This window comes from Scardinius erythrophthalmus (genome assembly GCF_964197995.2).
Source record: "Scardinius erythrophthalmus genome assembly, chromosome: 17".
NCBI classification, from domain to species: domain Eukaryota; kingdom Metazoa; phylum Chordata; class Actinopteri; order Cypriniformes; family Leuciscidae; genus Scardinius; species Scardinius erythrophthalmus.
The window spans coordinates 4152380-4165984 of record NC_138237.1 but is presented as its reverse complement, the minus strand read 5'-3'; the positions used below and the strand labels follow the sequence as shown (position 1 = coordinate 4165984).

Below are 13605 nucleotides of genomic sequence, written 5' to 3'. Positions count from 1 at the left end.
GGTGGGGTAAAACGGGCCTCCAGCGAGGTCAAACGCCCGTGTCAAGCATGACACACTGCTCACACACATCGGCCTTGTTAACCCGTCCTCCCTCTCCCTCCTCTCTCTCTGTTCACGGGGGAACGCTTTAATATTCAGCACAGCTGCAGTCAGGACGTTTCTCAGCACGACCCGAGCCTGACTTTACACCACTATAACACACACACACTACAGTACCATCATTTCATGAAGGTGCCGAGAACAAAAGGCCACCGAACACACACGACTCCAGTTCGTGCTGGAATGTTTTCTGAGCATCAAACGTGTCAGATGATGAAACTAATCTTAAATGATGCAGAGTGGAGTATTCTGGGATATTCATGACTTGATGATTCATGACATGACCTAAAAATGAACATTGTGTCAATATTTACTCGCACACACACATATCTGTCCAAAACCACTCACTCGCTTCCATGGAGCACAAAGATTACACTTTGGCAACACTTTAGTCTAACTCTCATTATTATCTCGTTGCTTATTATCATGCATATTACTATAGGATATTGGCTGTTTATTAGCACTTATAAAGCACATATTCTACATCCCTTAAACTTAACAATTGCCTCACTAATAACTATTAATAAGCAGTAATTATGAGTTTATGGAGGAAAGAGTCGTTCTTAATAGTGAGAATTGGACCTTAAACTAAAGTGTGATCGACATTTTAATACATTTTCACACCAGGTTATTATTGAAACAAAAATGTGTGTTATTTTCGTTCCTTTTTAGTTTTATTATAGTTTATAGTATAATTTTAGAATTAGCTTTTATTTTTATATTTTTAGTTTTTGTGTTAATTTAATACATTTTTGTTAATTTTAGTGATTTTGTCATTTTATTATTATTATTTTTAAATATTGCTATTTAGGTAACTTATCTTATTTCAGTTTATTGTCAAGGCATCATTTCTAATGTTCATTAAGTGTATATTTTTTATAACTAATATTTATATTTTCACTTATTCATTCAATGAATTCATTCATTTCAATTAACAGAAACGTTTTTTTTTGCATATTTTAGTAATATTTTAGTTTTAGTTTCCCGTCTGAAATAAAATAAAATATTAAAAAAATCTATATATATTTTTTATTTTAATTAAAATATTCAAATAACTAAAACTAAACAAAAACTATATAGACAAAAACACTAATAATAGACAAAAACTAAGATTTTCTTTTGAAAAAATGACAACAAAATGTACTTTAAAATGAAAACAGAAAATACCAAAACAAAATTAAATATGAATACAAACTATAAAAATAAATCAATAAAACTAAAATAACGGTCATTCATTTTCAATAAATAAAAAGGAATGGTGACTAGATCTGTCAAGACTCAAAAAATACCCCATCAAAGAATCATAAAACAACGCATTATGCATTATATTCCAAACCTTATGAAGTCATACGACAACTGTGTGCGCAAAAAATACTGCAGTTTTCAATCTCATTCGTTCTTACACACACAGTAACTTCATGCATCGAGACACAATGCCAAGGAAACCAAATGGCATTTATATCTCGTAAATTATCAATACATAACGCAAAACAATGCACTAGGAATAATTATCAGAATGATTTATGGAAGTGCAAATGAAAAGTGAGAGATTTGAACTGGAAGATTGGAAGAGAATGAATGACAATTTCAATTTGTTTCTTTTTTTTTTTTTGTCTGGATGATATTTTTGTGTTTGTTTTCACAGTCTAATTTTAACTTTCTTTTCATCAAATAAACCTGAAAAATAAAATGCATCTCAGTTTCCACAAGTTGTTTTCAACATTGATAATAATCATAAATGTTTCTTGAGCATCAAATCATCATACTAGAATTATTTCTGAAGGATCATGTGACACTGAAGACTGGCGTAATGATGCATTAGGAATAATTATCATAATGTTTTATGGAAGCGCACATGAAAATCGAGAGATTACAATTTCAGTGTTTTGTCTGGAGTTTTGTTGCTGGTTTTCCCAGAGTAAATTCTTCTCCGAGGTAATTGACAGCTCGTCACGGATGCTGTCGATAGAGCTTAAGCTGTAAATAACCCGGAATATTCCTAGAAGATAAACGGCTGGCATGGAGGGTTTTTAGTGTGTGGATGGCTTTGGCCCTCGGGGTGTGTGTGTGTGTGTGTGCGCAGGGAAACTAAGCGAGCTGTGTGGGATTATCCAGGCACATCCGTGGGCCTGACCGTCTCTCACTGAAGAACCGCCTGAGGCCTGTTTTAATCACCTGCTCATCCGACCCTCCCACCGCTCATCACCCCAGGGGATTCTGGGTAAATCCCAGCCCTGAACATCTAACAGGGAGCCAAGCTTGAGTTGTGAAGGTGAGAGAGAGAGAGAGAGAGAGAGAGAGAGAGAGAGTGTGTGCGTATGTGAGAAGAGGCGTGCGAATGAACAACCAAAGATAAATAAAGAAATGAAATAAAAGGTGCCGTCGAAGAGCAGTCGTTTATTATTACTGCTTAAACCCCTAAACCTACCCATCACACACACACACACACAACCCCTAAACCTACCCATCACACACACTCTTTCTGCATTTTTTGAATTTCCATTTTGAACACCATTTAGTATGTTTTTTAAAGCCGTTTGGTTTATGAGGACACAGGAGATAAACCGTGTTTACACTGCAATACCCATGTCATTATACACATTTGTGTCCTCAGTCATAAACCATATTTACTGTACAAGAACACACACACACACACACACACACACACACACACACACACACACACACCTAAACGCCTGGTCCCTGTGTTTGTATTTTATGATTCAGGAATGACAACAGTAAAGCTTTCGTTGAACTCTCGACTCAAAACTGTCAACAAATTTAGTCCGCGAGTCACAGAGTTTAACTTGTACTCGTGTTTGTATTTTACCTTGCTTGTTGGTTTTAGGGGGCGGGGCATTCTCATTCTAGAGTGCATCTGATTGGACAAAAAACTGTGTGGTACAAGATGAGTCATCAATATTTGTGATCCGTATTTCCATAAGATAAAGACTTTAAATTATAGATGTGTATAGATTATGCACGTAAAAAGCTTAAAATGAACAAAAAAATTCCCAAAATATCCCAAAAAATTCCAAAAATATCCCAAAAAATTCCGGTGATGAAAGTCAAAATGCCAAATATTGCGATTCAATTTGTTCAAAGTACAATATAAACTGTACATTTTAATCTGCTTCAGATAGTTTCCATTTTATGGTTTGCATGGAAAAACAAAAATGTAATTTTTATTAATAATTTAATTGTAATAATTGTAATTTCAAAATTAGATTTTTCTTTATTGTACTGTAGTGATTTTTTCCCCCTCATTTTGTTGTGCAATCACTCACCAAAAAAGTAAAAATCCAATTAAAAATAAATAACCTTATACAAAATGTATGTGATGGGTATTTTTTATGCATATTAATGCATTTGCATACTTAAATTGGAGTATGCAGAAAATCATTAAAAACACTAAAAATGAAAATAAAAAAGCAATATTAAAAAAGTTAAATCTAATTGAATCATTAATGTGTGTGTGTGTGTGTGTGTGTTTGTGTGTGTGTGTGAGAGTGTGTTTTAGAATGTGTATGTAATTGTGTGTGTGTGCATTTCTAAACATCTAGTTGTAAAATATCATCTCAATAAAAGAGCAAATACTAAAATGGCAAAAGACAGTCGTACTGTTACACACTCAATAAATGTGTGTGTGTGGGGGGCAGATCGGTTTCACTGACCCCTTCAGTTCTGTACCCTGCTGAGGTCACTGCTGCCACGGTTACATTACACTGACCAGCAACCGTCACCATGGCAACCGTTCCCAGGGGCCACCGCTTGCCTCTCATCAACGGCCCATTGAGACACACACACACACAGAAGCTTTCTTGTTGTAAATGACTTTAGACACACATACAGACACAAAAGCACACACACAATGTCACACACACACACAATGTCACACACACACACACACACACACACACAGATGTTTTATATACTATAGGTGACATTATGGCTCTGTTCTGAACTCTAATGATCCGTCTACTGCCTACACAGAAAACCGCCTTACATTTTATTTTTCAGGATTCTTCAATAAATTGAAAGTTCAAAAGAACAGAATTTATTTGAACATCTGAACATCTAAAATGTATTTCTCGCTCCAGCAGATAAACACATCTATAATTATAATATAAAAGTCTTTATCTTATGGGAAAACGGATCACAAATATTGATGACTCATCTTGTACCACACAGATTTTTGTCCAATCAGATGCTCTCTAGAATGAGAATGCCCCGCCCCCTAAAACCACCTGCAAGCAGAACATAGAAACGAAATGTCCTGTTTCAATAGGAATTGCATCAACACAGAGAAAAAAAAAAACCTGTGCTCGACAATTTCTTAAAAAGTATAAAGTACAAAAACAAAGAACAGAAATGATCTGCCGTAAGAGGCTCAGAACAAACTCAAAGCAGAATGTTTGAGGAACATCAATACAGCACAAACACTGAAATAAGACCTGCGAGGGAGGGATCGAACGCAGGTTTGGACCAAACAATCGAACGGAGTGTGAAAACCGCCGCAGACACATTATACCCCGTGTGTTTTCACACTCCTCGTCTGCTTTGATGCGCGGCGTGTCTGGAGGTTTGAGATGGCCAGGTTAGCGCTGGTAAACTCAACTCCACGTGTCTGGGGTTGAGAGCGGAAAGCAAAGCGTTTCCCATCGCTGAGATCCTGGGGTGAATCTCAAAGATTCCTGATTCACCACAGAATCTGCTGGAAAACTCTTCCCACGACCTAGAGCGTTTGTGCTGGTTCATCTCTGGCCAACTACATCAAAGTGTGTGTGCCAAGAAGTGGAAAACATTCTCTGACACTCTCACCTGTAATCCTGCAGTGCCACTGTAAGGGCTTATGGACGCACTAGGGTGCCAGTTTTCACAGAAATTAATACAAGTTGGAACAGACAGACAGACGATGGATGGATGGATGGATGGATGGATGGATGGATGGATGGATCTGTTTGTCTGTCTGTCTTATTAAACTTTTATTTATTTCTCTATAAACCTGAATATAAACCTGACGTGTGTGTGTGTGTGTGTGTGTGTGTGTGTGTGTGTGCAGGAGTGTTCAGTGTAACACTTACGGGAGCTGACAGCGTCCACATACTGCGGCAGATACGGAGCCCAGAGATCAATGGTGTCCTTCCGGCCCGACTGACCAATCCTGCGCAGTTCAGCCAAGAGGAGAGCCTGGGCCGCCTCTCGAACCTGCAACACACACACACACACACACACACACATCAGGTTTACACACAGATACTGCAGTGCTCCTGTTGAAAAGGCTGTCTTTAAGAAAATGTTATAGCCACACACACACACACACACACACGCACGCATACGCATGCACGCACACGTCAGTTTTACACACATGCTCCTGTTGAAAAGGCTCTCTTTAAGAAAGTGTTATAGCCACACACACACACACACACACACACACACGCACACACACACGCACGCACGTGTACGTTTTACACACATGCTCCTGTTGAAAAGGCTCTCTCTAAGAAAGTGGAGTTATAGCCACACACACACACACACACACACACACACAGACACAGACACACAGACACAGACACACAGACACACACACACACACGTGTACGTTTTACACACATGCTCCTGTTGAAAAGGCTCTCTCTAAGAAAGTGGAGTTATAGCCACACACACACACACGCACACAGACACAGACACACACACACACACAGACACAGACACACAGACACACACACACGTGTACGTTTTACACACATGCTCCTGTTGAAAAGGCTCTCTCTAAGAAAGTGGAGTTATAGCCACACACACACACACACACACACACACACACACACACACACACACACACACACACACACACACACACACACACACACACGTGTACGTTTTACACACATGCTCCTGTTGAAAAGGCTCTCTCTAAGAAAGTGGAGTTATAGCCACACACACACACACACACACACACACACACACACACACACACACACACACGTGTCAGGTTTACACATGCTCCTGTTGAAAAGACTCTCTCTAAGAAAGTGCAGTTCTAACTGAAGCCCCGGCAGCCGAACTCAAATGCCCGACCGCTGAGATGAAGCGCAGGAATAAAGCACGAGCCTGAAAAGAAGCCATTGAGAGAGATGGAGTGTGTGTCTTTGTCCCGCGGGGTTAGCAGGTGCTAAAGCTGCGAGATACGAGTGAAAGTGAATGCGAGAAGAGAGAGAGAGACAGAGAGGGACCCTTGGAGAAAAAGGATTAAGGATGCTTAACAGAGCGTCTCTTTCTTTCTTTTCTTTCTCTTTCTCCGTCAGTCTTTCCTCATTTCTCTCTCAGTGTGACGTACGACACCTCTGCGGTCACGGGCGTCACACTCTGACACACACAGATCGCATGGCTCATAAAAACAAAGGACTAGGGATGCACGATATATCGGCAACCATATCAGTATCGGCCAATATATGTACATTTTTTATGTTATTTTTAATGTTATTGTTATCGGCCCGACAAAAAAATTTGCCCGATATCTTAAAGCCAAATAAAAAGTGTATTACTTTCTTTAGCTGAGATGCTTCAGATGCACACTGTTCACCATGATGGTTTTGAATTGCTTGAAATATGATTGAAATCACTTCAAAAAAGGAAAATACAGTTAAGGGAACTTGCACAGCAAAAGTCTGTCATATAAGCTACATAAAATTATCATGAGAACATTATAAGTGTGTGTTTGTATCGGTTATCGGCTTTCAAATATAAAGTTATCAGTTATCGGCTTACAAATATAAAGAATTATCCGTTATCTGCATACAAATATAAAGGATTATCGGTTATCTGCATACAAATATAAAGGATTATCGGTTATCTGCATACAAATATAAAGAATTATCGGTTATCTGCTTACAAATATAAAGAATTATCCGTTATCTGCATACAAATATAAAGGATTATCGGTTATCTGCATACAAATATAAAGGATTATCGGTTATCTGCATACAAATATAAAGGATTATCGGTTATCTGCATACAAATATAAAGGATTATCGGTTATCTGCATACAAATATAAAGGATTATCGGTTATCTGCATACAAATATAAAGAATTATCGGTTATCGGCTTACAAATATAAAGAATTATCGGTTATTGGCTTACAAATATAAAGAATTATCGGTATTGGCCAAAATTTTCATATTGGTGCATCCCTAAAAAAAGATTTGAATAAAAAATAATGAATATAAAGAATTATTGGTTATCTGCTTACAAATATAAAGAATTATCGGTTATTGGCTTACAAATATAAAGAATTATTGGTTATCGGCTTACAAATATAAAGAATTATCAGTTATCGGCTTACAAATATAAAGGATTATCGGTTATCTGCATACAAATATAAAGGATTATCGGTTATTGGCTTACAAATATAAAGAATTATCGGTATTGGCCAAAATTTTCATATTGGTGCATCCCTAAAAAAAGATTTGAATAAAAAATAATGAATATAAAGAATTATTGGTTATCTGCTTACAAATATAAAGAATTATCGGTTATTGGCTTACAAATATAAAGAATTATCAGTTATCGGCTTACAAATATAAAGAATTATCAGTTATCGGCTTACAAATATAAAGAATTATCGGTTATCGGCTTACAAATATAAAGAATTATCAGTTATCGGCTTACAAATATAAAGAATTATCAGTTATCGGCTTACAATTATAAAGAATTATCGGTTATTGACTCACTTGCAAATATTAAAAATTATCGGTTATTGGCTTACAAATATAAAGAATTATCGGTATTGGCCAAAATCTTCATATTGGTGCATCCCTAAAAAAATATTAGAATAAAATAAACAAATATGTAATTATTGAAATATTAATTGGGGCTTTCGCACCGGATAGTTCTAGCCGCCAGGGTGGTTCCCCGAGAACTAATGGTTCCCCTAGGTGTTGTTGTGACTTTTATTTTGATGCCGCTGAGAACGGCATAGCCAAACAGTAGGGATGCACCGATGTGAAAATTGTGGCCGATACCGATAACCGATATTAATATTGCTGTTATGGCCGATACCGATATTTACCGATGTCGATATCTCTGTATAGAAAACAAATTTTAATGATTGTCAAATAAAGAGCTATTTTCCAAAACACTTTTTTTTTTTTTTTTTACTTTAGAAATGACTGATATTGGGCACCTTTACCTGTATGCAAAATATGTCACACATACGACACACATGCATTATATTGCATTGCATATAATGTGTGCTGGTCAACTTGTCTAAAATTATGAAACCCTTAGAAAACAGGAAAAAAAAAACCAGGAACATTGTGTACAATTAAGATAGGCTACTTAATTTATTATTCCAATATCCAAATATGATACTAAATACCACAGGGAAAAGGGCTTATATTTGTGACGTGCTGTCTTTGCCTTTGAACATTGCACATTTTAAACAGGACACGCATTAGCTGAATAAATGTTAGCCAATACAAACATATTTATAGAAAACAGTTGACAATGATTAGACAGGAGTCCAATAATAGCATAACGAATCACTTATTCTAAAAATAATAACAAGTAGGCTATAAGACGAATCCGACATATGGGCTGTGTTAACAGTAAAACGTCCGTCATTTAACGAATTTCAAAAACACGGATCGGATGGATAATACAAAATGCTTTCTGACATTTTGAAAGAAAAAAAAACAAGCAAGAACAAAATTTAAACTTAGCCCGTCAATTTTTCATTTTACAATTATCTTCTCTCTCTCTCTGTGTGCGCGCGTCCGTGTTTGTGAGGGACAGCTCGCGCAGCACTGATACATCGGTAGCCTACTTTTTAATCCATAAGTAACGAACGCGCTAGTTTTCATACAAAATAAATATGTAACATAATTAGGTAGGCTACTTTAGTTATTATCAACACAATAACGTAACACATGAAGGCTACGTTTCTCAACACTGAGAATGAATAATAAACGCCTGTTTCTCCACTCGCGCTTATCAGTAATCCACAAATCACACGTGCGGTCACTTTTGAGAAAAAATCAAATTCGAACGGGTATCAAATATCAAGCAATATTCAAATATCTACGAGTCAAAAAACGATCAATCAAAAATGTGTCATGAGGGAAAAATCATAAGTCGCACTGAACTGCGTTAACAATGTTACTGACGGGACAGTTCTCTGTAACGCACGTCCAAAGACTGCTTTAAAACTTTCACAGAGACCTCAAACAGAAAGCACAAAGACTGTCTTTAAATTTAATTTCGTTTTGTATTAATTGTATCTTAATTTTGATCAATGTTTCATCAAAAATAAACAAAGTAAATATTAGAAAATATTTAATCAGGACATGGAGGCGAAAGCGCGTGAACTGAAGCGCGTCTCAAATGAACCGAAACCTACCTGCCTCACAGACCTGAGACATAGCCTATATAGAAAGCTTGAAACATCTATTTTTAAACAGAACAATTCAAAATGAAAGAAAACAGACTGTTCTCTGCTTATGTCATCTGTATGAAATGTGTATTTCTCTCAGGCGCGTTCACTGCAGGAGTCAGCATCAGTAACTTAATCTTCAACTTCACACGTCAAATATCGGCCTGTTCACATCGGCCCTATTTTGACATCGGACCGATACCGATGTGAAAAAAAAATGACCATATCGGCCGATATTATATCGGCGGCCGAATTATCGTGCACCCCTACCAAACAGTGCTCGCATTCTCCATGTTCATTAGTTTACTGTTAGACGATCTGTCTAACAGTCTTTTCTAATACGTTATTAGATAGAACTGTTATACATAGAAAGTAGACAGTAGTGAAAAGGTATTAGCGTATGCCGTGTGGTTTATGTCCAGTGTTGCTGAGCAAAAATACATAATCATGTTTCTCTTGGTCCCCTCAAAGTCGCGTTGGATTTTCTCCTCAGTGTAAAGGTTGAGAGGTCCATCTATCACTGTTTTCCCTGTTCGTAGAGTTAGTTTCTGAAGTAAATATATAGGCTATAATCTGTGTGTTTACATATACAGTAGCTGTTTTAAAAATGGCAGGTGCTGGTGTTTCGCGTGCGTTCGGCCAATCAGCGTACACTAACGTCACGGGTAGTTCCTATAGTGCTGGTTTAGACGGACTCTGAAATAGGAGCTCAATTAGTTCCTCCAAAAGGAGTTCCTAGGACTAAAATTGTTCCTAGTTCCTGCGGTGCGAACGCGCCAAAATCCGGGAACTTCCGCCAATAGTTCTAGGAACTATGAAAAGGTTCCTCCGGTGCGAAAGCCCCTAGTAATACACTTTAATACCTCCAGGCAGCGGTCCTGCCATCTGCGCGCCAGCATCTCCAGTAGAGGAGGCCTGAATTTATCCAGACCCAGAAGATCAGGAAGCATGACACAATGCATGGCGGCCAGCTGACTCCAACCTACACAAACACACAATCACACAGAGAGTCAATCACAGCGATACACAACAGCCCTGCAGATCTGAAGCCCGGCCTGACAGGACCCTAGAAAAACATGAGCAACGTTTCATATTCATGATGAGCAACATCCAACACAGAATCACATATATCAGAAATATATGGAACAGCTTTCGGGAAAACTTCTGAGGAGAGAAACTTCAAAGAAATTACATTTCTTTGTGAAACAAGATCGACAAACTTACCTTTAGGAAAATATTCTAACAACTACTATACATTCAGGCCATCGCTTTATTAAAACTGATTTAAAAAAAGACAAATCTAGACTGGATCTCTAAGAAGGGAAAGAAGTGCGAAGCAGAAACATTGATACAAAAATATAACTTGACATTTACCACCATGTATTTTTCAAACAGCTTGTGGAAAATTCTACATTTTACTTGCTACATATTTGGCTCTCTTTTTAATTAAAATTTCAATTGCTTTTTTGCTTAAAACACTTTACAATAACATCAGTTAATATATTAACTAACATGAACAATGTGTTTTACAGCATTTAATAATCTTTGTTTATGTTAATTATAATAGTATTGTTTATTGTTTGTTCATGAACTATTGTTAACAGAGACTTTAAATATATATATATATATATATATAGATATATATATTAGTAAATGCTGAAATTAACATTAACTAAGATTAATAAATGCTTTTGCAGTCATTTTCACAGTAAGTTCATGTTAACTAATGTAGTAAACGAATGTTAACCTTACTGTAATGATTTTCACCAGTGGTAAATTTTACATCCAAATGTATTTTTATATGACTAAATTCTTTATAAAAAAATAATGCATTGTGGGAACGGGTAATGTTCTTTCTTTTTAAATTATTATTATTATTTATTTTTTTCAGAAGCATTTTAAAATATTTCTAAATATGTTTAAAATAAAATGTTCCAAATGCAAAATGGAAGAAAACATCTCTGAAATAATAAACACTTTACAATAGGATTTCATTTGTAAACACTGAACTAACAAAAACAATAAAGTTATTAACCTTAAATATTGTTGATTTTAACATATACTAATAATAGTTGTATTTGTTAAGTGTGAACCAACAAGAACATGAACACTGTTATTAACTAAGGTCAATAAATGCTTTACAAATATATTGATCATTGTTAGTTTTTGTTAGTTGATGTATTAGGTAATGTTAACAAATAAGACCTTATTGTAAACTATTATTTTGTTTAAATGTTTAATGTTTAGAATTGTTTTTATTTCTATATCTACAGTACATAAAGTACAGAAACAACAGCTTTAAGGATTTAATTCTTACACTCATAAAGATGTTTATTAAAACACTGAGGATCTGAAGATAAACGTGAGTGTGTGTGTGTGTGTGTGTGTGTGTGTGTGTATAAAGTAAGCATGCAGTCCAAGACACATACATAGACACAGACAGAAAGACAGACAGACAGAAAACGACTACAAGCACAAGGTACAGTAGAATAGTGAACCTAGTGACAGAACAAATCCCACAAACATACACAGGCACTGAGCGCGAGGCGGACGGAAAGCAGAGGGAGAGAAAACGAGCGCGGCTAAAGAAAGAGAAAGAGAGAGAGAGAGAGAGAGGCCTTTATTCAGAGAGAATACCTTCATTGAACGAGGGAGAGTGAGACACTCCTGAAGCAGAAGACGGAACAGCGGCGGCAGCTTGAAAAGAGAGGAAAAGATCAGTGAAACAAAAAGAAAGAAAATTAAAAAGAAAGAAAAAAGTAAGAAAGAAAGAAAGAAAGAAAGAAAGAAAGAAGGAAAGGCCTCCAGCAGTGTTAGAAGAGTAAAGCGGCTGTTATTAAATGAAAATAAACTGAATACATCGGCACTGAACACTCACATGGACACAGGAAAAAAAATAGAAATTAAAAATGAGTAAGTAATTGGTTATTATGGTTATTAGTGTGACTATCACAAAAAATTCTAGATTTTATAATTATTATTAACTATGGTAACAGTTTCCACAAAAAACGACTGGTATCAAAACCAATATTGTAGACAATTTCTTTTTTTTTATAAATGTATAAGAATAATTGGTAACACTTGACAATGACCTCTTATTAGCTAAAATTAGTTAACTAAGATAAACATTAATCTTTGTTAATGTTAATGGTCCACAATAATATTAACAGATACAACTTCTGATTTTTATTTCATGTATTAGTAAATGTTGACATTAATATTAACTAAGATTAATAAATGCTTTACGAGTATTTTTTATTGATAATACTTGTGAACTAATGTATTAACTAATGTTAACAAAAGGCTAAAAATGTTAAGCATTACAGAATAAATGTATTTTGTAATCATTTTTAGACACTTCTTTGCTGTTTCATATTAAACAAAACATTTGAATTTAAGTACAAAAATGCTAATGTATTAAGTTCAAATTTTTTAAATTCTGTATAGCTAATACGGGTCCATAAAGCAGCAAGAATAAAATCTGCTTCAATAGTTTTTAATATCAACTTCCACAAAAGTAGTTCAGTCAGCATTTGCCCTAAAACCGTTACTGTACTGTCGGATCATCAGATATTAATAAACGCTACTAAAGCTTTCATTATATTCCTGTTATTATAGTGCTTTCCAGATGGAAACTTTTATTAGCATAGTAAATGTTTGTGGTATAAAGCATTATACTGAAACCTGGATAAAATATGGTTAATTCAACAAAAGTTTTTCAATTGAACCTTTTAAAGTTCAATTGAGAAAAGGTTCTTATATATATATATATTATTGCAGATATGAATCAGCTTCACAAACAGTCTTTTCAACCACACAGTTTCATTATTTCTGTCTTACAATCATTCATATTATCACAGAAGCACTGGAATAAAAGATTATAGTTCGGATATAAACACTGATGTCTACAGTAGCAATCAAAATAGAGTAAATCACCTTTTGAAAGTAACTTGATGCTTCAAATATCAAATATCAAAGATTGTATCAATTACATCATTGCACCAGTAGGTGGCGACAAGTGACTGTTAAAAAATGTGTTTGTCACTGAATCATTCACTCAAGAGATTTGTTCAAAA

At 35.6% G+C, this 13605-nt stretch overlaps 1 protein-coding gene across 5 annotated transcripts in view; it reads right to left on the bottom strand.

The window, feature by feature from the left end:
• Positions 1-13605, bottom strand: part of wdr7 (WD repeat domain 7) — a 125860-nt gene that overhangs the window by 64275 nt on the left and 47980 nt on the right. For all 5 annotated transcript variants that reach the window (XM_081391890.1, XM_081391893.1, XM_081391891.1 and 2 more), the window contains 2 exons: positions 10393-10511; positions 5184-5307 (listed from right to left, as the gene is read on the bottom strand). In XM_081391890.1, the coding sequence (XP_081248016.1) occupies positions 5184-5307; positions 10393-10511 (243 nt within the window). The remainder of the gene's footprint in view (positions 1-5183; positions 5308-10392; positions 10512-13605) is intronic.